Source organism: Dermacentor silvarum, chromosome 3, assembly GCF_013339745.2.
Source record: "Dermacentor silvarum isolate Dsil-2018 chromosome 3, BIME_Dsil_1.4, whole genome shotgun sequence".
In the NCBI taxonomy this organism is placed as follows: domain Eukaryota; kingdom Metazoa; phylum Arthropoda; class Arachnida; order Ixodida; family Ixodidae; genus Dermacentor; species Dermacentor silvarum.
The window spans coordinates 208,422,792-208,444,478 of record NC_051156.1 but is presented as its reverse complement, the minus strand read 5'-3'; the positions used below and the strand labels follow the sequence as shown (position 1 = coordinate 208,444,478).

The 21,687-nt window shown below is 47.6% G+C and overlaps 2 protein-coding genes across 5 annotated transcripts in view; one reads left to right on the top strand and one right to left on the bottom strand.

Moving 5' to 3' along the window:
• The window catches only part of LOC119446566 (centrosomal protein of 104 kDa-like), a 54,196-nt gene extending 42,238 nt beyond the window's left edge, over positions 1-11,958 (top strand). Inside the window, exons 16-24 of the mRNA XM_049664910.1 lie at positions 397-462; positions 771-895; positions 1,965-2,178; positions 3,683-3,719; positions 3,948-4,152; positions 4,867-4,975; positions 5,521-5,659; positions 7,541-7,690; positions 10,872-11,958. Coding sequence (XP_049520867.1) covers positions 397-462; positions 771-895; positions 1,965-2,178; positions 3,683-3,719; positions 3,948-4,152; positions 4,867-4,975; positions 5,521-5,659; positions 7,541-7,690; positions 10,872-11,068 — 1,242 coding nt within the window. The 3' untranslated portion in view covers positions 11,069-11,958. The remainder of the gene's footprint in view (positions 1-396; positions 463-770; positions 896-1,964; positions 2,179-3,682; positions 3,720-3,947; positions 4,153-4,866; positions 4,976-5,520; positions 5,660-7,540; positions 7,691-10,871) is intronic.
• An 8,836-nt stretch (positions 11,959-20,794) lies between these two features.
• The window catches only part of LOC119446561 (uncharacterized), a 174,450-nt gene continuing 173,557 nt past the window's right edge, over positions 20,795-21,687 (bottom strand). For all 4 annotated transcript variants that reach the window (XM_049664214.1, XM_049664217.1, XM_049664215.1 and 1 more), the window contains one exon: positions 20,795-20,983. In XM_049664214.1, coding sequence (XP_049520171.1) covers positions 20,860-20,983 — 124 coding nt within the window. In that variant the 3' untranslated portion in view covers positions 20,795-20,859. The remainder of the gene's footprint in view (positions 20,984-21,687) is intronic.

Here is a 21,687-nt window from a genome sequence, read left to right as displayed (position 1 = left end):
TTGATGCTTCACGTGAGCTATCATCGTTCACCGTAACGGCTGTGTTCAGAGTTCAAACAGGGCAGCGGACTGGAGTGGCCTGCCAATAAGGCACTGCATGTTGAAACGGAAAGGAAAGCCTTGCGTTTGTGCAGACGCCTGTCTTTATAAACGTCAGAATGAACGTGTGCACATTCATTAATATATCTACGCGCTACCATGTCGGCTGTGCCTGTGATACTGCCATTGTCATAGCATACGACCAGTGCTTTCGAAACGCCTCGAACGGCCTGAGAAGGGACCTCTTCTAGTAAGAGACACTAAGGGTTCTTAAAAACGTTGACATGCAGTACGCTTCTTGCGCCCGTCATCCAAACATGTTATATGCTTTGAAAATTCTTTGTTTCCTTGTTGCAGGCCCCCAGAGTGAAATCTGTAGCCATCGACTTTCTTCTTGAAATGGGCGACTACGAGGATGTTAAGGTAAAAAAAAAGTCACACACTTTCTTCAGTTAACGCTCAGCTTTCAAATATGACCGCTACACCCATATATGTAATGTATGCTGTGATGCCTTTGTTGCCAGACCATCGTTGAGGAACGTTTGATTAACTTTCATTGTGCACATCTGGCTGCTTACTGCCTGTTACTTTTTATGCATAAAAATACATTAATTTGTTCTGTTTAAGCGAGGTTCCATTGCCGTGCTGCCTGCAGGTTTTTTTTTTTTTTTTTTTTTTTTTTTTAGGCTTGATGTCCTTGAGCAATGCTAGGCTAACTCCTTTTCATGCAGGCTGTTCAAGCGATGCTCCACATCATCCTCCGACCTTTTCCCGAGTCAACAAATCCAAGGCTTGCCCAGGGTCGCTGCGAGCTTGTGGAGCAGCTTGTCGCCAGGTTTCCGCCCTTGAGCCAAAGGTAAAATAAGCTCGATACTTGGTTTGTAATTTGGGTCTGTGCAGTGAACTGTGCAGTAGCTCGTAAAAAAAAATCGATGTTATAAGCGTCGCTTATTCTGAGCTCGACTATCTTTTCTAACCGAGCTCTCTAAGCAGTCAGTATGTGCAAAGCTCTTTAATATTATTTGTAACTATGTTGTCACACGTACGTTTTGGTTTTTGAAGGTGACTGCTTTTCCCCAGATCGTTACCGATATCGATTTGACAAGACGCGCCCATTGTAATAGATATTCTTGGATATTGTCGCTAATTCTTTAACGAAACAGTTTTCTCTAGTAAACGCGAATGCTTTTGTACGTTCTCGAATGTAAACAAGCACGAGCTAATGTTCTGTAATGTACTGTGATCTATGTGTAAATAGTGCTCGGATTTGACTCGTTACCTAAGATATTTTACGACCGGCGACTGCGCTCGCCGTTATCGTTGTGCTTTGAGTAATTTTTTGTTCTTGTGGCCACAAGTTCACCCAACAAAGAGTTAAATTGTTAGCTCACACTTTTAGCTGTGTGATTTTTCAACTTCAATACAACGTGACAGTATAAATGCAATTTACACCTCCCGAAATAAATTCGTAGAAGTCGCTAAGGCTTTCTAATAGAATATTTCATCAGTTTTGACACATGAAATTATGCCAAGAAGGCTAAGGGGTGGCGGCCGTGGAAACATATCAGGTTTATGAGGAAGGCTCCTTCGAGCACTGCGACCATATTATTTCTGCGGAACTGAGGTTTCTTGAAGCGATGGTGAAAAACAGAATGACCATAACGAATGCATATGGCAGCTTACATCATCACTTTTACTTTCTCAGAAAAAAAAATCAATCGGTGAGGTGCTGTTCCAGCATATCACGTATTGTTAGATTCTGTCCGGCAAGTTCCTATCTGGTGACGCTGTTGTCGCGTCACTATCACGAAAAGAGGTAGTGTGCTTCTTGTGGTCTTACATCCTATTCCTCTTTATGCAATATTGTGAAAAGATGTTTTACAATGGAACGCTGCATATTCCGAGGTCACTACGTTCTGTTGCAGTGATCCACTGTTCGAGCATATGATGGCGTTTGCCATCCGAGCCCTGTCTCACCCGTCACTACAAGTGCGCGAGGTGGCCGAGCAGATTCTCCTGTCACTCTACCGGCTGCTGGGTACGCCCGTGCGCCAGTGCCTCGTTCCCGAGTCCACAAAGACCTCTAGGAACTTCACATACAAGAAGGTCTTCGAAGAGTTCGAGAAGATTGACAAGGAGGTAATGCATCTGTTAATTATAGTTTAACCGTGCGATCATCTACGGCGTTGATTTTTGAGGAGTCCTTCCACGTGCTTGATGGTGGTTGACAGTCGATGAAAGACTAAAAATTAAATTATGAGGTTTTACGTGCCAAAACCACGATTTGATTATGAGGCGCACCGTAGTGGGGGGCTCCGGAATAATTTGGACCACCTGGGGTTCTTTAACGTGCACCTAAACCAATTACACGGGCGTTTTCGCATTTCGCCCCCATTGAAATGCGGCCGCCGTAGCCGGGATTCGATCTCGCGACATCGTGCTTATAGTAGCCCAACACCATAGCCACTAAGCAACCACGGCGGGTCAATGAAAGACTCAAGCAATGAAAACATGCATATGATATATATACATGCATTATAAGTTTTTCGGCCATTTTCCCTCTTTACATGTGCATTCTTTCTTGCTGTTTGCTGAGAAATGATTTATACAAAATTGTTCCAATATATTTCTATTGCAAGAACAGCTTAGAACGTCTTCAGGTAATTTAATAACCGTGACGAATGTTTTACGACTGTAAAAAAGAATTTTGCGTATTCCATACACTGTGCTAATCGGTGGACGCGAAGCTCCTTTGATGCAAGTGTTAATGCTAATGCTAAATAAGTTCGCGTAATGTGATGTTACATTAACCGAGATACTTTGTAACGTTATGTACATAGTCTTTGTTCATAGTATACGGGTTACGTTGCCTCTGACCGCGAGGTTGTCTACAGGCTGTTTAAGAGATTTACTGTCGTATGTCATAAGTATTAACGCTATGAGGAATCGAAGAAACTCTCGTATACTCACTATCCAGAAGTACGGAGTGTCAGGAGTGCCACAGTAACCACAGCACACGGCCGAACAATAATGCTACATGCATATTGCGTGTTTCTTGTGGACGATGCGCGCGGGCGCCCCGACGAAGAAGAAGAACTGCTCCACGCTCTCGAGCTGTCTGCTGAACTGGCCAGCGCTGAGTTTGTCTTTTGTAAATATACATTGTAAATAGTCTCCAGTGCTTAATCCTTCGTTCGCGTAACAATATATGTATACAGTGAAAGCGCGGAGTAGCCAGTGCACTTCTGAGGAAGGTTGTACACGTCAGCTTTACGTTATGCAGAGGGTATGTTGATCTCATGCATTTGAACGAAGTGAATAATAGCCACTGCTTCACATTCGCACATATCCATACCCGCGACGGCTTCCATCACACTCTCATTACGTAGACACTGTTGGCTCAGCAGTGTAGCTAACATCGGAAGTTGGGTGGGATGTATGTGCTGAGAAATACAATGTGTAAAATGTGCCTACGTTCCTCGCATAAACATGACAAATTGCACCTGTCAGTGGAGACATTGGTAGCTATAACTTTTGTGGCACTAAACTATACGAGCACCGTTTTACAGCAAAGCTGTTAGCCTGTCGGTGTTCGGAATTATTCGCGTCTGCGTCCGTGAGCAAAAAATGTGGGCCGATCCAGGCGGCAACGCAGGGCAGGAGCAGTGGATCGTATCCCCGTAAGGCACAAACTTCAAGCACTCAGCAAAGTGAAGCGAACAGTGCGTACATTCTTTGGAATCACGCATACAACATACAGTTTTGCTTATACCATCTGGATCTAGCATGGTTTAAGGATCACTCTCAGTGATCATGAGCAACATGTGTGATGAGCAGATAACAAAAAAGTTTTCGGAGGTGGGGGCAGAAGTTTGTGGAGCTGAGCTACTCATTTGCTCGGAATTAAGTACTACAATGCACTTCATTGCATTGTGTTCAGCCCGGGAGCGCCCAGCGACCGCCACGGCGGCAGCGGTCAGCGTCGGCCGACAGCCCCAGTTCGGGCTCCGGCCGCCGGGACTTCGTGAAGGAAGTTGCCGCGCCGTCCAGCCGGTCACTCCAGGAGCTGCCCAAGGCGTCGCAGCAGGATCAATCGACACTCAACTTGGACAAGTGAGCTACCGGTTTTAAAATGGGCGGCCAGGGCCGTCCTTCTGTGCATGACCTTCATTACTTCTGCACTAAGAACTTCGGAACAGCGTGTGGTATAATCGTTAATGCCCGTCATATTGTAAGCTCCTTGTGTTCTCTACAGGGCTGTAGTGTGGTGCCTCTTCGCACGTAATACTAAAATACTAGCCTAACGCGTACAAGGCGAGGGCTGATGCCGGCATTGTTATGCGCCATATAGACATTTGGAGATCACTTCCCGAAAGGACTGGTTGGTTCACCAATACCTGGGTCGTTTAATAACGTTTTCACCGAAGCGCTCTGGTCATAGCGCAGTGAATAAGCAACACGCAGGACAGTATACGAGAAAGAAAGCAACACAGAACGCTGGACATGTCTATCTCATGTGCGAGTTACCCAGCTCTGTGCTTATCGGCCAAGTTTGCTCGTTCAGGCATCTTAATAGCCCACTCGTGATACACTAGGCAACCTTTCCACTGGGCGTTTAGTTTGCTGAGTTGAGCACTGCAGGCAAGCAATTAAATTTCTCTGAAGAGACACGTACAATGTTTGTAGGTGTACAATGTGCGCATTTCGCTGAGTATTCAACTTTCACAGCACTCGGCCAGGGTCAAAAATGATTAGTTGCAAGCAGTTGCAAGCACACTGTCTTTTGAAAATTCTCTGTGCCTTGCCGCTTTGTTCATTCTTTCGCAGGATGTGCATGTTCTGTGAAGAAACCAACGAGAAGTTCAACGCGGAGACTCTCAACTACCACTACTGGACGGAGTGTCCCATGCTTATGCTCTGCTACAATTGCAAGCAGGCAAGTTAATCGGCATGTTCGAGCAATGCAGGGAGGGTGTACCGCATCGTATCGGTGGCGGATACGTGAGGGAGCCCTGCGTATGTGGAGATTCGATAAAGCTACTTCCTCGTGCAAACCATATGTGCTGTTTCAGCAATGATGCGATGTACCTAGTTAGGACTTTGTTAGTACAGAGATAAGATGAGAGTATTGAAGAAGACAATGCATGTGTGTGTCGTGCTTAGTATTCGCTAGCATAACGACTATTATTTGCCACAAATGTTTGGAGATCAAAATCGGAACAAGGCAGAACAAAGCAATCTACAATAGTCTTCAGAACCGTCTGTTCGAATCAATTGATATATGATAATCAACAAACCATGTGTTATTTTCGGGATGCACACGCATTATCAAGCTTTCTTGTAAATATATTCTACCTGTGGGAATCCACACTCTCGAGGCAGCATTCAATATTGCTGACAGACATCCGCAGGCTTTCTTTCAAGTAATTGCGGGCTGCAACGTGCCCCTGAGCTTTCCTGACTTATTTTTTTACCCAACAGGTCGTGGAAATCTCTGGACTCACGAGGCACCTCCTTGAAGAGTGTGTCTCTCGCAGTCAATACAGGCTCTGCATCCGCTGCAAGGAAGCGATCGCCAAGACCCGCTTCGAAGGACACGTCAAGCTGAAAACATGCGTCCGTAAGTTGTATACCCTTGAATAGACGCTCGGATTCACGCCCTTGAAGCAATGATGATGATGATGATGTATGGGTTTTTTGGCGCAAGGGCCAGGGATGGCCAAAAAGCGCCAAGAAGCGATGCCGAGCACATTGGGTGTATTTGTCAATATCTCTTGAGCTGCTCTCTTATGCTGTTGTATTGTTTGCGTTAAGCTAGGGGGGGGGGGGGGGGGGGGCACTGGCTTGTCTGCTGTCTTAAGCTATGTTCTAGATAAACATGTGTCATGGTTTACGTTCTGTATTAACACTCCTGTAATGGCATTTTTGGGGGATGATAGTAAAAAAAACACATATATCGGTGCCGGCCTTGCTAGTCCAGCACCAATGTAAATTGAGAGAGTAGCACGGTTGACTATGCACGTACTTCAGTACTCTCGATAAAGCAGGAAAGCATTGCAATCACTCAAGACGCCGCGGTCATTATAGGCCTGCTCGCCAAGGGCCGTTTTAAGCTTTTATGTTGTTCAACGAAAGTTCATATGCTCAGGTAACATGATGACGAAGAAGGTCACTGACCAAGTTTCATCAGTTCTGTTGATAACTCTCCTCCGTCGTTTGAATGAATCCATTGGAAGTCATGTCATCGGATTCTTTTCCTTTGCTATTATAGCGGCGTTTTCCCAATCGGTGGGGTGATTGTGATTGTCGGCGCACTCTGCAAGGGCATCAGAAGATTTTTGTTGTTGTTGGAGACGTCCCTTTAATGCTCCTTTATTCTTCTTGTAAACTTGCCTGTTTCGTCGATGTAACTGCTGTCCTTGCTGTCCAGCCGGTATATTCAATTCACAAGTTGATTTCACAGCTTGTTGGGTGGCACGAGCGCGCTTCGAAGATTGTATATTGAGAAGAAACGGCTTATAACTTCGCTGACGCCAGGAACATAGACGCCCGCGCGTCTTTCAAACAACAGACCTTTCAAAGAGATACGGCTTGGGATAGAAAACAGGGGTTATCATTTTTTTAATAAACTTCTTTGGGTACCCGTGCATGGATAATTCGAGACGAATGGTCTTCAGTTTCTTATTTACATCGTCGTGATCTGCGCACATGCGTGTGACCCGCGTGCCGAGGGATTGGACAACGGAATGCTTCGGACAAGCCGGGTGGCATGAACTAAAATTTAGATAACGGCTTGTATGAGTTGCCTTCCTGTGCGCAGTAAAAGAGAGACCAATTCTGGTTCGCCGCACGAGGCTAATCTAACATAACCTAACCTAACCATTCGACTACAATCACATGCATACGCCCTTCGTGTCAACGCCAGATGCAGGAATAAAACGGGCGAATGATAGTCAACCTTACAACCGTCTTTCGCCGTGTGTTTCATCGCATAACAAGTTACTTATAGAAGCGAGGACATGCCAGTTTCTTGCATTCTTCTATCGCGGCAGCTAACGCTTTGAGACGTTGTGCTAACTGCACCCGCCTTCAGGATCAGTTCGCATTCTCCAGTCCTTCCATCGCAGCAGCTGGCGCTACGCTGACACTGTGTGACATAGCGCCTTTAACATCGGTCCAGGTCATAATGGAAACTTCTTTTCGCCGGACTACAAAAAAAAAAAAAAAAAAAAAAAACGGTCGCAATATGTCATCACCGTCATACTATTGCCATCGTCGCTATGCAGAACTCCAAACGATACTGGATAGCTGGCTACCGTCACATCTTTCCAAGCGAGTTTTTCCCGGGCGGTAGGGCTTTTACATTCTTGAGCTCAACAGTTGCATGCAACCCTACACGTTAACCGTTAAACTAACACGTGGGCGCTAGACTCTGCTGCTGTGGTTTTCAAGATTACAATCTCCACGTGATACAATTTATGTCCCCTGTACCTGAATGCAGTGGCCAAGCCTCCCCATCAGGCCAATCATTGTCCACTCTGCCACCAGAACTTCGCACCAGGTGACGACGCCTGGAAAGTGCACCTTATGAGCGAAGTGGGCTGTGCGTTCAACCCGAGGAGGAGGAACAAGTTCTTCCGGTGGCGTTCCGGTAAGAGGCGAGGCTTCATTCTCGATATGGTTTCCGAAACAATAAGATTCCGAAACAACCTAACCTTCACCGCCTACATGCTAAGTTCCTTTCTATAGAGTTTGGTGCACAAAGGAGTGCTCCAGGCGTTCTTGACCGAACGACAGTGCTGTTTGATGAACTTGGTGCCTCTAATATACTGGTGACGGACTTTAAAAAAATTTCCCGAAATCATGTTTAGTTATCTGCCACTTGATGAGAATGTTCCTGTTTGAGGAAATCCTGTTGAACCAAGCCGCGATAAAAGCCTATATATCTCTGCTGCTACACAGTGCTCCAACTGGCCGTATATTTTGCTCGGCTTCCCTTTCCATACAAGCTCTACAGCGGTGGCGTATAATAAACTCCCAACTCACTTTCACAGAGCAGGCGAATGCACAAAGAAGTTCGCTAAACGTTTCTTGCAGCTAGCAGCATGATCAGTCACTTGGATAGAAGGTGGCTGAGGCAGTTTTTCACTCGAGAACGCTATCCATTCTTTGCAGATGTTCTTCCTATAAGTCTAAATACGGGGTCTGCTTCATGGTTCCGTCAGCACATCTGCTCTTAAGCGCTCATTCACCATGGGTATTATGTTGAATGTGGTGAAGAAATATTTGAAAGGTCTTCGGTGTAAAAAAAAGAGCTAAAAAGTCTGATGGTCGCTCAAGTTAAAAAATTACGGGATTTTACGTGCCAGAACCATGATCTGATTATGAGGCACGCTGCAGTGGGGGGAATCCAGAATAATTTTGACCACATGGGGTTATTAACGTGCACCTAAATCTAAATACACGAGATATCACCTGTACCTTCTCCGGAAGCTACACCAACCCGCCGCGGTGGCTCAATTAGCTAAGGCATTGCGCTGCTGAGCACGAGGACGCGGGATCGAATCCCGGCCCCGGCGGCCGCATTTCGATGGAAGCTAAATGCAAAAACGCGCGTGTGCTTGCGTTGTTGTGCACGTTAAAGAACCCCAGGTGGTCAAAATTAATCCGGAGCCCTCCACCATGGCGTGCCTCATAATCAGAACTGGTTTTGGCACGTAAAACCCCAGAAAGAAGAAGCTACACCTGAGAACGTGATAATTATTTTGTGTCGACGCTCTGTGCAGTATTTGCACTGTCTCCGGGATCGGCCCCTCTGGAATAATGGTAAAAAAAAAGGTGAACCAAGTGTCGAAGCTAAAGAAGACAAGGTCGACGTAATTGCGCGTGAAATGCGATGCGAATCGGATACGAAATGAGTGAATAATGAACATGAAAAAGAGTTAGAAAGAGACTATATATATATATATATATATATATATATATATATATATATATATATATATAGTCAACATTTCATCATAGAATCATTTGAGCCATCATGTACTTCGACCGTGTCTTCTCTGGCGTCGGCACTTGGTTGACCTTATCTCTTTTTTTAACGATGAAGAACACAAACAACAAATTGTCACATCGTCTGAATACCATCAAACGACGTGATGCAAGATTGCTGCATCTGCTGCGACTAGGTGTGGCATTCATTCGGTGCTACCTACACCTTATCGGCCGTGCAGACAGTCCAGACTGCGAGGGGTGCGGTCGAACCGACACTATACAGAACCCGATTTGTGCGTCTGCCCGCGATACGCTCTGCAAAGCCACCCAGTATTTGGCACAGAATTTGTACAAGTTCATCGGCTAATTTTTGCCGCAAAAGATTTTAGTGGGACCTTGGCGGGACTTTTCTGCTAAGTTCATTGGCCACCGTATTCGTCCCCATCATCAACTCTTTTCCTTTTCTTTTAACTCACCTTTTTCTTTTTCAATGCTAAGTATAGCCGGTCAGAACTTTGATTCAGGTCCTCTCAGCTTTTTCTATTATAATAAATGATGCCCAGCAAAGATGCCCAGCTAGAGCAACTCAAAACGCGGCGGTATCACGAGAGGCTAAAACTTCTCTACCTATTATACAATGACATTTTCCAATTTGACCAATACACGCTCATCGAACGTCTAACCTTTCGCATTACACGTTCTTACCACCCCAGAAAAATCGCTGAATACTCATGCAGGACGAAAACCTTTAAAAACCAATTCTGTCCTCGCACTATCTCCGACTGGAATGCACTGCCTGCAGGTGTGGTCACGAGTCCGACAATTGATGTATTTTTGAGTGCACTTAGAGGTTTTCAAATGTCAAATTTATACTAATACTGCTTCACAGGGTATTCAGTAAATCTATTACTACATAGCCTCGTGTTCTTGCACATGTTCTTGCGTTACTCCATTTGATCATTCTTATATGTAATAGTCGTGTTGTTAATACCTGCATTTTTCTTTTACATACATGGTTTATTCAATATTAAACCGCAATTGGCGTGTTTGTTTTGTTTTGTTTTGGTTTGGTTTTTGTTGTTGTGAGAGTTTGTGCTGTAGAACTTATACTCAAATGTGCCATTCGTGTTTTTCAAAGGATTGCATTTTAAAACTTGTGCTGCTCTTTCTTTCTTGTATTTAACGTGTATATTCCTCAAAGTGTACGTGACAGCAAATTATTGTGTTGTTATGCTTGTATTGGATTTTCGCGTATGTTCTGTTAGGCAATATTGTTCTTTTTTTTCTTTTGTTACACTACTTCGAAATGTATTTAATACCCACTCCTGCCTAAGGCCTGAACTACAGGCCGGCAGTACTTAAAAATTAAATAAAATAAATAAATTGTCTCTCCCCCTCTCTCAGTGGCGTTTCACCGCAACTCTTGTGTTGTGATGATGATGATAATGATAATGAATAATGTTTTAATGACATCCCCTTTCAATCAGTGTGGTGACGAATAGTCACCTAGACTGTGTCAGCTTCTTACAAGTTGCCGTATCGTAATCTAGCACTCTAACCATCTGTGCTTCATCTCCTAAAGTTAGCTGTGCATGTGACGATTCCGTACTCATATCTTTCCTGCCTTTTCCCATCAATGCTCTATAAACGCTTATCTCGAACGCTTGCCACCACCACCAGCTGTGAACCCCAAGGCGTCTGGAAGGTTCCATACGGCTCTGGTAGTGTGAATATTCCATTGCAATGTGCTCAGTCTTCTCAGATTTTTTTTTTCCGCAGCTGACATGCGACACGCCGCGTTGGGTGCCTAACTGCCGTGGGCGCTCTCTATTGCGCAGGTTCGGTTTGGGAGCCCGAGTACAGTGTGACAGTGCCGGACAGCATGGCAGGGAAGCTGAAGATCCTGGGTGCGCTGCCGCCCGAGTACCGCCAGTACACGTTGCACCACTCGCGTAGCAAGTCGGAGCCAGCGCCGTCCAAACGTAGCTCTGGCACACAGACCAACGACGAAGACGACGAGCCCAAGGCCCAGTGACGGAAGCCGCGGCGTTAATTATGCAGGACAGCTGCGCTTCCGGACGGCTCATGGGACCAATCCTTATATTTGTAGGATAGATATCTCCAACGGGTGGACCAATTGCGTTCTTTGCAGTATTAGCAAGTGAAGCCGTGTGTTGGCTTCACTTGCTATAAGTTATAAGAAGCCTCGTAACGACGGAAATCAGGTTAACGGTAGGATATCGGGCCTGGTGGATGTCCCTTCGCGACGTTTACTCACTGTAGTTGGAAGGAAAAAAAAAAAACGAGAAGCGAAGGTGATGGTGCAGGGCGTTCGTTCTTTTATGGCGACATTAAAACGCGTAGGCACCTTCAACACACCATCTCTCGCGGCTCGTGCGCAAAGAACATTTTCAGTCTCGCGGCTGGATTAGCCAGGCCAGTACCAAAGAACAACGAAGAGCTGACATAACCCGTTATATTCATCGCCATGCTAACGACCAAGCGTCCGCAGCAGTCGGTTTTTCTACTTGATCAACAAACATTGCCTTACCGACAGCAATTTTCATCTCGCACGTTTTCCCCCTTATGCACCCCTCCTATTTTGCTTCCAAAGCCAGTAGCAGCGATTACCACACGATGCTTCTTAACACAGAGAGTTGGCGCAACTTTGTTACGCCTGCTGCTGTGAACGCTGTACACCGCCTTTTGCAATCGTTCACCTTGCCCGTTCGACTACTGCAGTAGAAATCAACGTAGATCTCATAAGATGATCTAACTGCCTTGAAGAATATCGAAGGAAGCATTTTTGCGACGGCGAGAAGCTAAGTATATATTGTTCGGTCATGTGGTAACGAGTCGTGGTCATCTTATCGCGCACAATACTGTAAATGAGCGTCTGATAAAAGACGTTCCTGATGTCCCACTGATTCCTTCCTTCACGCCTTCTCGGGAATTGCCTCAAGAATGCACCGGCGGCCGTTGCTACCTGCGTCGACTTGAACCTTAAACGCTACTGCTGCACGTTTTGCTTGACAACCAAGTTTTTATTCCCCAAAAACTAACGACGAGTGCAAAAGCAAGAACAATATAAATGATTGTACGCACGATAAAAGAACACCAGTACTCGTATAGTCGTTTGTGCAGAAAATAGGTCGATAAGACCAGTGATGAAATTAACACGGCTTAATTATAGAAGGAAAATGTCAACTCATCTTGTAAAAAAATCAACTCAAACAGAGCAATGTGACAAATGTCACGTTGAGGTGTCAAGGGCCGTCAGATATTTGATTTGAGATTTTCAACGTTTTAACGGAAAAGAAAGAAATGCCATGCGTTTTAAAAAGCACTGCACAGCTTTGTTTAAAAGTGGACATATTATGGGGAATTATAAAAGTAGGTACATATTCTACTTGATCAACAAACATTGCCCTACCGACAGAAAGTAGCAATAAAAAGCTAAGTGATAGCTGTGTGGGCACGTGCTGTGTCACACTGTCAAAGAATGTGATTATCTTTCCAACGGTAACATGCAACGCATGTATGATGGAGTAATGATATATAGGCGTGCGGTCAGATAGTACATATTATTGCGGCAGCAATTATACGAGCGCACTAGGCGCGTTTTCACCGTCGCCGTAGCCGTCATCACTGCAGCGCTGTGGATCACGGTATCGACGGCGCATGCGCAGCTAAAGCGCAGATCGTTAGGAACGCTGGGAAGTCTCCAGAGACGCGAGCTATGCGCAGTGCGTTTGGCTGCGAAAACGACTTTATAACCAAGTCGACATATCGTCACACTCCGCTCAACTGGATTGGAGACAAGGCAACGTTCGGTATTCCGCTGTTGGCATGAGCTTCGCGCGCGCACACAAGAAAAGTTACTGGTGTTTCTAGTGCGTATATACTAATCTGAACGGAAGAGACGGTAAACGTCGAGCTTAACTATATAATCCCTTTACTGGGAGCTTACAAACGCAGATAGTTTTCTGTCGATTCCATCTCCACCATCGCGTTGCGACATCTGTAACGCCACTCGCGACGCTCCTCATCCCGTCAGCGTAATCTAGGGACCCTGGTGAGCGATGCGAGATGCCTGGTAGCTGCCATGGTGTTGTTCTTGCTGCGCAGCACCATTTGACTCGCGTTGGCATCCCAAGAACACGTCGTCCCGGCCTTCCGACGAGCTCAAACAAAACGCTGAACTTAATTGCTACTGGTTTCTATGCTTCACCCTTCGGACGAAACTGCCATTTTTTTTTCTGTCGTCACGTGGCTCGCATTGCCTCGCATTGCCTCCAAGGGATATCACTTGAGAATTGTGGTTCATACTTTCCTGTTCCCTTCTTTTATGGAAAAACTGTAAATATACAATGTCTACTATGGTCACCCTTACTAATTGTCTACTGTGGTTTGCATTGGTAGAATGCAATGACTGTACACTTTTGCTTTCAAGGATAGCGGTCAACTGCTAGTCACGATATGGAGAGCGAACGGAAGGCATTACCAAATTATAACCGGCAGCTTACCACTAATGCTTGAATAGAAAAGTGTACAATAATTGCATTCCAGCAGTAATGATATATGGGGCATAAACCTGAAGTTTATTTAAGGACCACGAAAGAGCGATGAAACGAAAAAAAATTACTCCATCTCCCGCTAAAGGGAACCATGTGTGGATGCGAAGCAGCTGGGAGATGGTTTCGCGGCAGCGGCCCGAGCGCTCATCGCGGCGCTGCACAGGAGAGAGAATGAGGCGCGCGCGCTCCGTCATTTTCATACCGCGGAACTACCGTGGCGCCCCCAGCGGAGTATGCAGCTGTCGCACCACTTGTCGAGCGCGTCGCTCCGGATTCCTAGAGGAGAGAAAGGGGGGGAGCGTAAGAGAGGAGAGGGGGAGGGGACGCGCATGCGCTGTGGGGGTGTGGGACGCGGGCGCTGCTGCGTAGAGTATTCCTAGAGGAGAGAAAGGGGGGAGCGTAGGAGAGTAGAGAGAGGGGAGGACGCGCATGCGCTGTGGGGGTGTGGGACGCAGGACAACAGACAGAGCCGCCGGCAAGAAATGCTTCGCATTTAAAAAATTGTGAATTTTCCCTGCAGTCAAACTTTATTTTCCTTGTACTGAACGTGTCTCAGGACGGTGGCGTGATGAGAAGCATGCCAGCGGCGTCGCGTCGCAGGTGTTGCCCCTCGATGGTGCATGAGATTTGACCGAAGGAAAAATATCAGCGTTTGTCAGCGTAAAAAAAAATAAAACCAACAAAAACGATTACATACACTTAGCATGGCATTAACTACGCTATGGTGTGCTCTGAAGGAATGCTTAATGTGCGCGCACAACGTAGCAGTGAAGCCAGAACGCTGCCCCGGCTTCCGCAGAGCCGATTGAGTGGAGCGTCACGGTGAGTACTTCGTCACTTTTGTAACCAAACGCACTTCGCGTCTTCGGAGGACTTTTATCCTCCACGCGCGTAGCACGCATACGCCGTCTATAGCACGACAATACGACAACGCCAATGGCATGAATGCGCTTCGAGCTTTCGTACAATTGCTATTGCACTCAAATGCTAGGCGTAACGATAAGATACTGGGAGACAGCGGTGTGGATTAGCAAATTGGAGTAGCCGATATTCTACTTTGCATTAAGAGCAAGAACTGGAGCTGGGCAGGCCATGTAATGTGTATGGTGGATAACCGGTGCACTGGTACAGAACGGGTGTCAAGAGTCAGAAAGAGCAGTCGAGGACTTCAGGGAATTAGGTGTGATGAAATGAGATAATTTACGCGCATAAGATGGGGTCAGATAGATGATGGTCACCTCGACGTCTTGCGTGAAAGGAACTCGTGGTAAGGTGTTTCCAGGTGCTGAAAGGGTGGGGTCTGTGTATGATGCCGCGGGCACTATAACAAGTTCGAAGTTGACGCTTGAACTATCCCGCAGCAAGAGAGAAGTCATCAGTACTGCGCATCCCCGTCTACAAACGGGCCCACCATATTCTTTTTGGTCTGTAGGGAATTTGGAGCGTGGCACCGACGTCTCATCATCGTTTCATCGTTTTCGCCGTGTAGCCTAGACTTTTTGTCCATTTTCTTGCCACTATCTTCATATTAAAGAAGTACCATCGAAGTCCACGACCTATGTCCTATACATTGTGGAAAAGCTGGAGGTATTTTTGTCACTGCATTCATATTACAAAAGTACCATCGAAGTTCACAGACTTTATCCTATACATTGCGGGATAGCAGGATGTATTTTTGTCACTGCATTCATATTACAAAAGTACTATCGAAAACCAGTACCATCGAAGACCACGACCTTTGTCCTATACATTGTGGGAAAGCAGGAGCTATTTTGGTCACTGCATTCATATTACAAAAGTATCATCGAACACCACCGCCTTTGTCCTATACAATGCGGGAAAGCAGGAGGTACTTCTGTCACTATATTCATATTACAGAAGTACCATCGAAGACCACGGACTTTGTTCTATACATTGAAGGAAAGCAGGCGGTATTTTAATGCGAAAGCATTATATGTCCCATAAAGCGGGAAATCCGGCGTCCGTTGTTTTCACCCGATGGTACCAAATCCAACGAGGCCAAGTGATGACGTCACGTTCCCGGCACTGGACCTGCCGCCGCTCGCGATGCGAAAATCCACGGTGAATAGCCACGGCGACCGTCCGACGCCGTTGCGCGCGCTCGCACACACGCACGCACGCACGCACGCACGCACACACACAACACACACACACACGAAACGCACGCACGCACGCACACACACACACGCCACACACCACACACACACACACCAACACACACACAACACACAACACACACACACACACACCACACACACAAACAAACACACACACACACACACACACACGAGAGAGAGAGAGAGAGAGAGAGAGAGAGGAGAGAGAGAGAGAGGAGAGAGACAGACAGACAGACATGACCGACAGACAGACAGACAGAAAGACCAGACAGCAGAACAGACAGAAGACAGACAGACAGACAGACAGAGAGACAGACAGACAGACAGACAGACAGACAGACAGACAGACAGACAGACAGACAGACAGACAGACAGACAGACAGACAGACAGACAGACAGACAGACAGACAGACAGACAGACAGACAGACAGACAGACAGACAGACAGACAGACAGACAGACAGACAGACAGACAGACAGACAGACAGACAGACAGACAGACAGACAGACAGACAGACAGACAGACAGACAGACAGACAGACAGACAGACAGACAGACAGACAGACAGACAGACAGACAGACAGACAGACAGACAGACAGACAGACAGACAGACAGACAGACAGACAGACAGACAGACAGACAGACAGACAGACAGACAGACAGACAGACAGACAGACAGACAGACAGACAGACAGACAGACAGACAGACAGACAGACAGACAGACAGACAGACAGACAGACAGACAGACAGACAGACAGACAGACAGACAGACAGACAGACAGACAGACAGACAGACAGACAGACAGACAGACAGACAGACAGACAGACAGACAGACAGACAGACAGACAGACAGACAGACAGACAGACAGACAGACAGACAGACAGACAGACAGACAGACAGACAGACAGACAGACAGACAGACAGACAGACAGACAGACAGACAGACAGACAGACAGACAGACAGACAGACAGACAGACAGACAGACAGACAGACAGACAGACAGACAGACAGACAGACAGACAGACAGACAGACAGACAGACAGACAGACAGACAGACAGACAGACAGACAGACAGACAGACAGACAGACAGACAGACAGACAGACAGACAGACAGACAGACAGACAGACAGACAGACAGACAGACAGACAGACAGACAGACAGACAGACAGACAGACAGACAGACAGACAGACAGACAGACAGACAGACAGACAGACAGACAGACAGACAGACAGACAGACAGACCTGGCCTACTCCCAAAATTTGATTAAAACGGATTTTGCAGGATTACGGTTGGTTCAGATTTATGCAGATAGATTAGACAAGTCCTAATGCTTTTGCATTCAATTCACGTAAGGACGATATTACAGAACTGAATATTACAAGTACCATGAAATACCACGGCCTTTGTTCTATACATTGCGGTAAAGCAGGAGGTAATCCGCGAGCAGATGTTATTCGTGTGCATGGTATTTTTGTATTCTGAACAAGTAGCTCATACCATTATGGGGCATAGTCGGCCAGGACACGGGTGGACAAGACTTATCCCAACCTAACCTAATACTGATAAGTTCAATGTCACAGATGCGAGAAATAAAATGACGTAGCCTGAATTGAAATTTCTATTTGTTTCCAGGTTTACGAGCAGTCAAACTAGCACGAGACATTTTCGCGGATTTAAAACGTCTCGCACATGACCTACAAAAGAGTCTTACGACTGCTGTTTCCAGAAGTCATGCTTTCTGAAAACACTGCCTTTGATTAATTTAGTCTGCTGCTTGACTTCTGATTGGCTGGAGCTGCAAAGCGAAAAGGAAACTGGCTGGGGCCACCTTTCTTCTTGCTCGTACAGCTCCAGCTGATCAGCGGCGGCCGAAATGGACATTACCAAGGTGGACTCTTTTAGAAAATACTCCCCCCCCCCCCCCCCCCCCCCCCCCCCACTTCCTCCTGCTAGACCATGCTTCGTTTCAGGCCCAGGGGCTAACGGGCTAAACCCTGCGCCGTATGGGTCTAGATTGAAACCACCGGGCCGGGTTCGGACGGACTAGCGTATGGTACGGACCAGCGTAGGGCACGGGCTGGGCCCAGGCCTGAAAAAACCACACGTGCAGTACTTTACTGTCCACCAGCTGACAGAAATACAACTTCAATACGGTGCCAATGTAGGCGGACTTCGCGTTCCTTTGACGAAAAATGTGGGCACATCCCGAAGGCTTTGCAGTCTAAAAATTCGGGCCGATCCCGAAGGCAGTGCAGTATAGCGTCTCAAAGCGCTAGATGTCACGAGGAAATAATGTGAGAAACCGGAACGTGGCGCACACGCTAGACGTTTCAAAGAGCAACTTCGGCACGACAGAGAGAAATAGAGAGAGCAAGAGAAATAACTTTATTCGGGAAAAATTATGGGGCCGGAGGGTGGGTCCTCAGTGGCCACCGCCACGCGCCGTGCCTAGTCGAGGAGGCTCAACTGTGTCTCCAGGTCAGTTTGGGCGAGAATGGCTGCCTAAGGATCCCTAAAAGAATTTTGTGCTAATTGGGGTGAATTTGAATTTTGGGGCCGTGATGTGCACTCCCATGTCACATGGGGCAAGGATGGCCTCCCCCCACACTAGGGGCATGGAATGGCATACCTGGTTCGCCAGATGACATTCCACCGCCCCAGATGTGGGTAGGTGTTTGGATTTTTCTGTATAGCCGAACCTCCTCCACTGCTAATTGAGGGTTTGGCGCGGCGAGTTTTTGGCGTGAATGACGTTGATGTGTAAGACATCGCATGCTAGTATTTGCATGTTGTTTCCGATTGGGGTGTTACTTCTTGCTCGGATTAAAGTCTCGCAAGCAAGAGCGTCTGCCCCTGTGTTGCTAGTGACACCAACATGCCCCGGACACCATACAATGTGATGTTCTTGCAGTTCGTGCGATTGTGGCTTAATAGTTAGAGCGTTGGGCTGCTGTGCTTGAAGACAGAGGTTCGATCCCACTTTCGGTCACGCATTTTTAATATTATAGGCAGACTTTAGCTTTGGAGTAATATAACAGGAAACTCGAGATGTGTGGGAGTACTAGAGCACATGACAGTGTGCACAAAATCACACATACGAGGTAAACAAGCGTCACATTGATAAATAACTGTGTACGCCTGTGACGTACGCGCACGCACCTCTTGAGAGTAACAATTTATGGCATACTTAAGAGAGTTAACAGTGCTGCTTTAGCCTAGTTTTAGGGGCGAAGCACCTTAGGGCCGAGCCTTGTCCCTCGTCGTCGTCCGTCGTCCGTAACTCAGGTTTGCATGGAGACCGCTAGGGGCGCTGCGGTGCACAAGGGCGTTCGTTCCCGACGCGCGCTCTCTTTCTCTCTCGTCCGTAGCTCTGGTTTGCATGGAGTCTGCTAGGGGCGCTGCGGTGCACAAGGGCGTTCGTTCCCGACGCGCGCTCTCTTTCTCTCTTCAGCCATGGATGATAACGGTCGCCTCTGATAACGGCGCGCCCGCTATGGATGACAAGGCGAGAGTGGCGGCTCAACTGGAAGCGGAGTCGAGGGCTCGCAAAGCTGCTGCAGCGCGGCGACGCAGACAACAAGCGGAGCCGGAGTCTAGGGCGCGGGAAGCTGCAGCAAAACGGCAACGCCGGCAAGCGGACCCGGAGCTGAGGGCTCGCGAAGCTCGCGCTTGAACCGAGCATCGGCGCCACCAACCTCAGGTAGAGAACGCTTCCGGCGTTTAGCCGCCGCTTCCCGCGCTCTCGCCGCCTTAGGGTCCGCTTGCCGGCGACGCGCTTGAACCGAGCATCGGCGCCACCAACCTCAGGTAGAGAACGCTTCTGGTGTTTTGCCGCCGCTTCCCGCGCTCTCGCCGCCTCTGGGTCCGCTTGCCGGCGTCGGGGGATTCACGGTTAACCGAATGATCCCCCGGTGCTTCGCCCACTCATCATCATTCACTTCATGGATATGCGGTGATTTTTTTTTTTGGCTTACACGAACCATCTATAGATGGCACGCTGGGTACGTTGTGTTATTTTATAAGCACGTATTTTTTTCGGGAGAGGCAGGGAGTGCGAGTTTAAAACAAAAAATATGCGTGGCTCTGCTATCGCAAACACCAGAGACCAGCGGAGCTGGGAAAAGCCTAGTAAAGTAGTGGCAAACTACATTTCCTCGCGATGTTCTGCGTAGTATCGCGATGAATTTAACCGGCCACGTTAACGAGCCTCCGGATCTTCATTTCTTCGCCTACGCGAACTCGCGGCTTCTCTCAGTATAAACACGGGATGTACGCTTCTGCGACGCTTGGTTTCAGCTTCCCTAGCTCTCGCTTCAGTCTTTCGGAAGCGACGAGTGTCCTGGTCTAAACCTGCCGAGCAACCGCCACAGGCATCGGCTGCAGTCACGGACAACGGGCGCGTTCGGCGCGAACACGGGGAAACGCGGTCGGCGTCGGCAGCAGCTCTACGCGTCCCACTACCACCTGCCTCACTCCTCCTCTCAACCTCACATCAGCTATGCTGCGCGACGCGAGGTGGAGACTTTTGTACTGTTTTCCCTGTCTGTCAGCTCTCTCTCCCCCAGCTCGACGAAGCTGCGGACAACGGAATGATCGTTATAGTGAGGCTCTAGCAGCTCCGCTGTAAAACAAGTTTATATAATCGGGAAAGTATCAGGGTTTGTCTCAGGGAGGGTCCCTGAGACATCTCGGAAGTGGCAGTGCAAGGGGTTTGAAGTTTCCTTTTGGTTACGCTGCCGGCGTGAAGGCGACGGCTGAAACAAACCTTCAGACTCACAATGTGTTCTGGTTGAGCACGGCGTCACCTCCTGTTGCTCGCTCCTAAATCTGCGCCATATACCGGCTTTTTTTTTTTCTTTTTTTTTTGCAAACGGCAATTTGTATACGGTCATTCTAAAGCGCTCGCAATAATCTACTGCATTTTCATGTTTTTTTTTCTTTACGCCAATCCTGCGGCTTTCTTCACCGCGAGCGTCCTCACTAAGGGGTCCAGCAAGGTCTCTGCATTAGCGCGCGCAGAGGTAATGGAGGCGTGACGTCAGTGGCCATGGCGTTCTTTAATGAGCTGGTGCGTATGCGGCTGATCCAAAGTTCCACGCTGTCTCAATAGTTCCGCCTCGTGCTGTGCCATATGTAACACATCTTGTCTGCTCCTATTTTCAGTTTGCCGCCTTCTGAGCAGTAAGTGCTCTGGAAGTACAAGTTGTGCTGGAACATTTTGTTCACGCTGCGGGAAGAGACGCGCAAAAGTAAAGGCAGGTTTCAGTAACGGAACAAGAAACAATCAAGGAGCTGTCTAGCATGAACGATACTTTTGCCAACTAAGTACGATAATGCAAACACAGCCCATAGCGCTACTTCGAAACGTGACACCTCGTAAATAAATGGCGTCAAATGGTGTCAATGGCGCTTGGTAAAGGTCCTTTTTTTTCTACGCATGAGGGACTCTTCTATGCAGGGTGTCCCAGCTAACTTTAGCCAAGCTTTTCAACGAAAATGAGGTTGAAAAAATTCACCGACGATTGCGATACTCCCTAATGCGAAATTTCCTCGTAGCTCTGTACGTGTTTTCCTTTCGCGATATATTGGCTAGCGCGGTAAATCTGTCTCGTGCGGCACGTTGCAAACGGAACTAAGTGTGGCGCGGCTTCCTCAGTAATCGGGGGATCGCGAGAGGCAGAGCGTTGGTGACGTGTGGGCGTGATTCATAGCAGCCACCGCAGACAGACATCCACTCATGTAGCGCTTTGTTTCCATATACGGTATCGTTGGACGCGCTCGCCGCATGCCATCGGTGCACAGACGACGGCGCGCTACCCTGGCGCCATCTCATAGCGGTTGTCGCCGCTAAAGCCGTCTTGCGCGGCAGTACGATTTTCTTCTCACGCTTTCGCCATACCCTCCTCCTCCGCTTTCCCCTTCGCGCTCTCT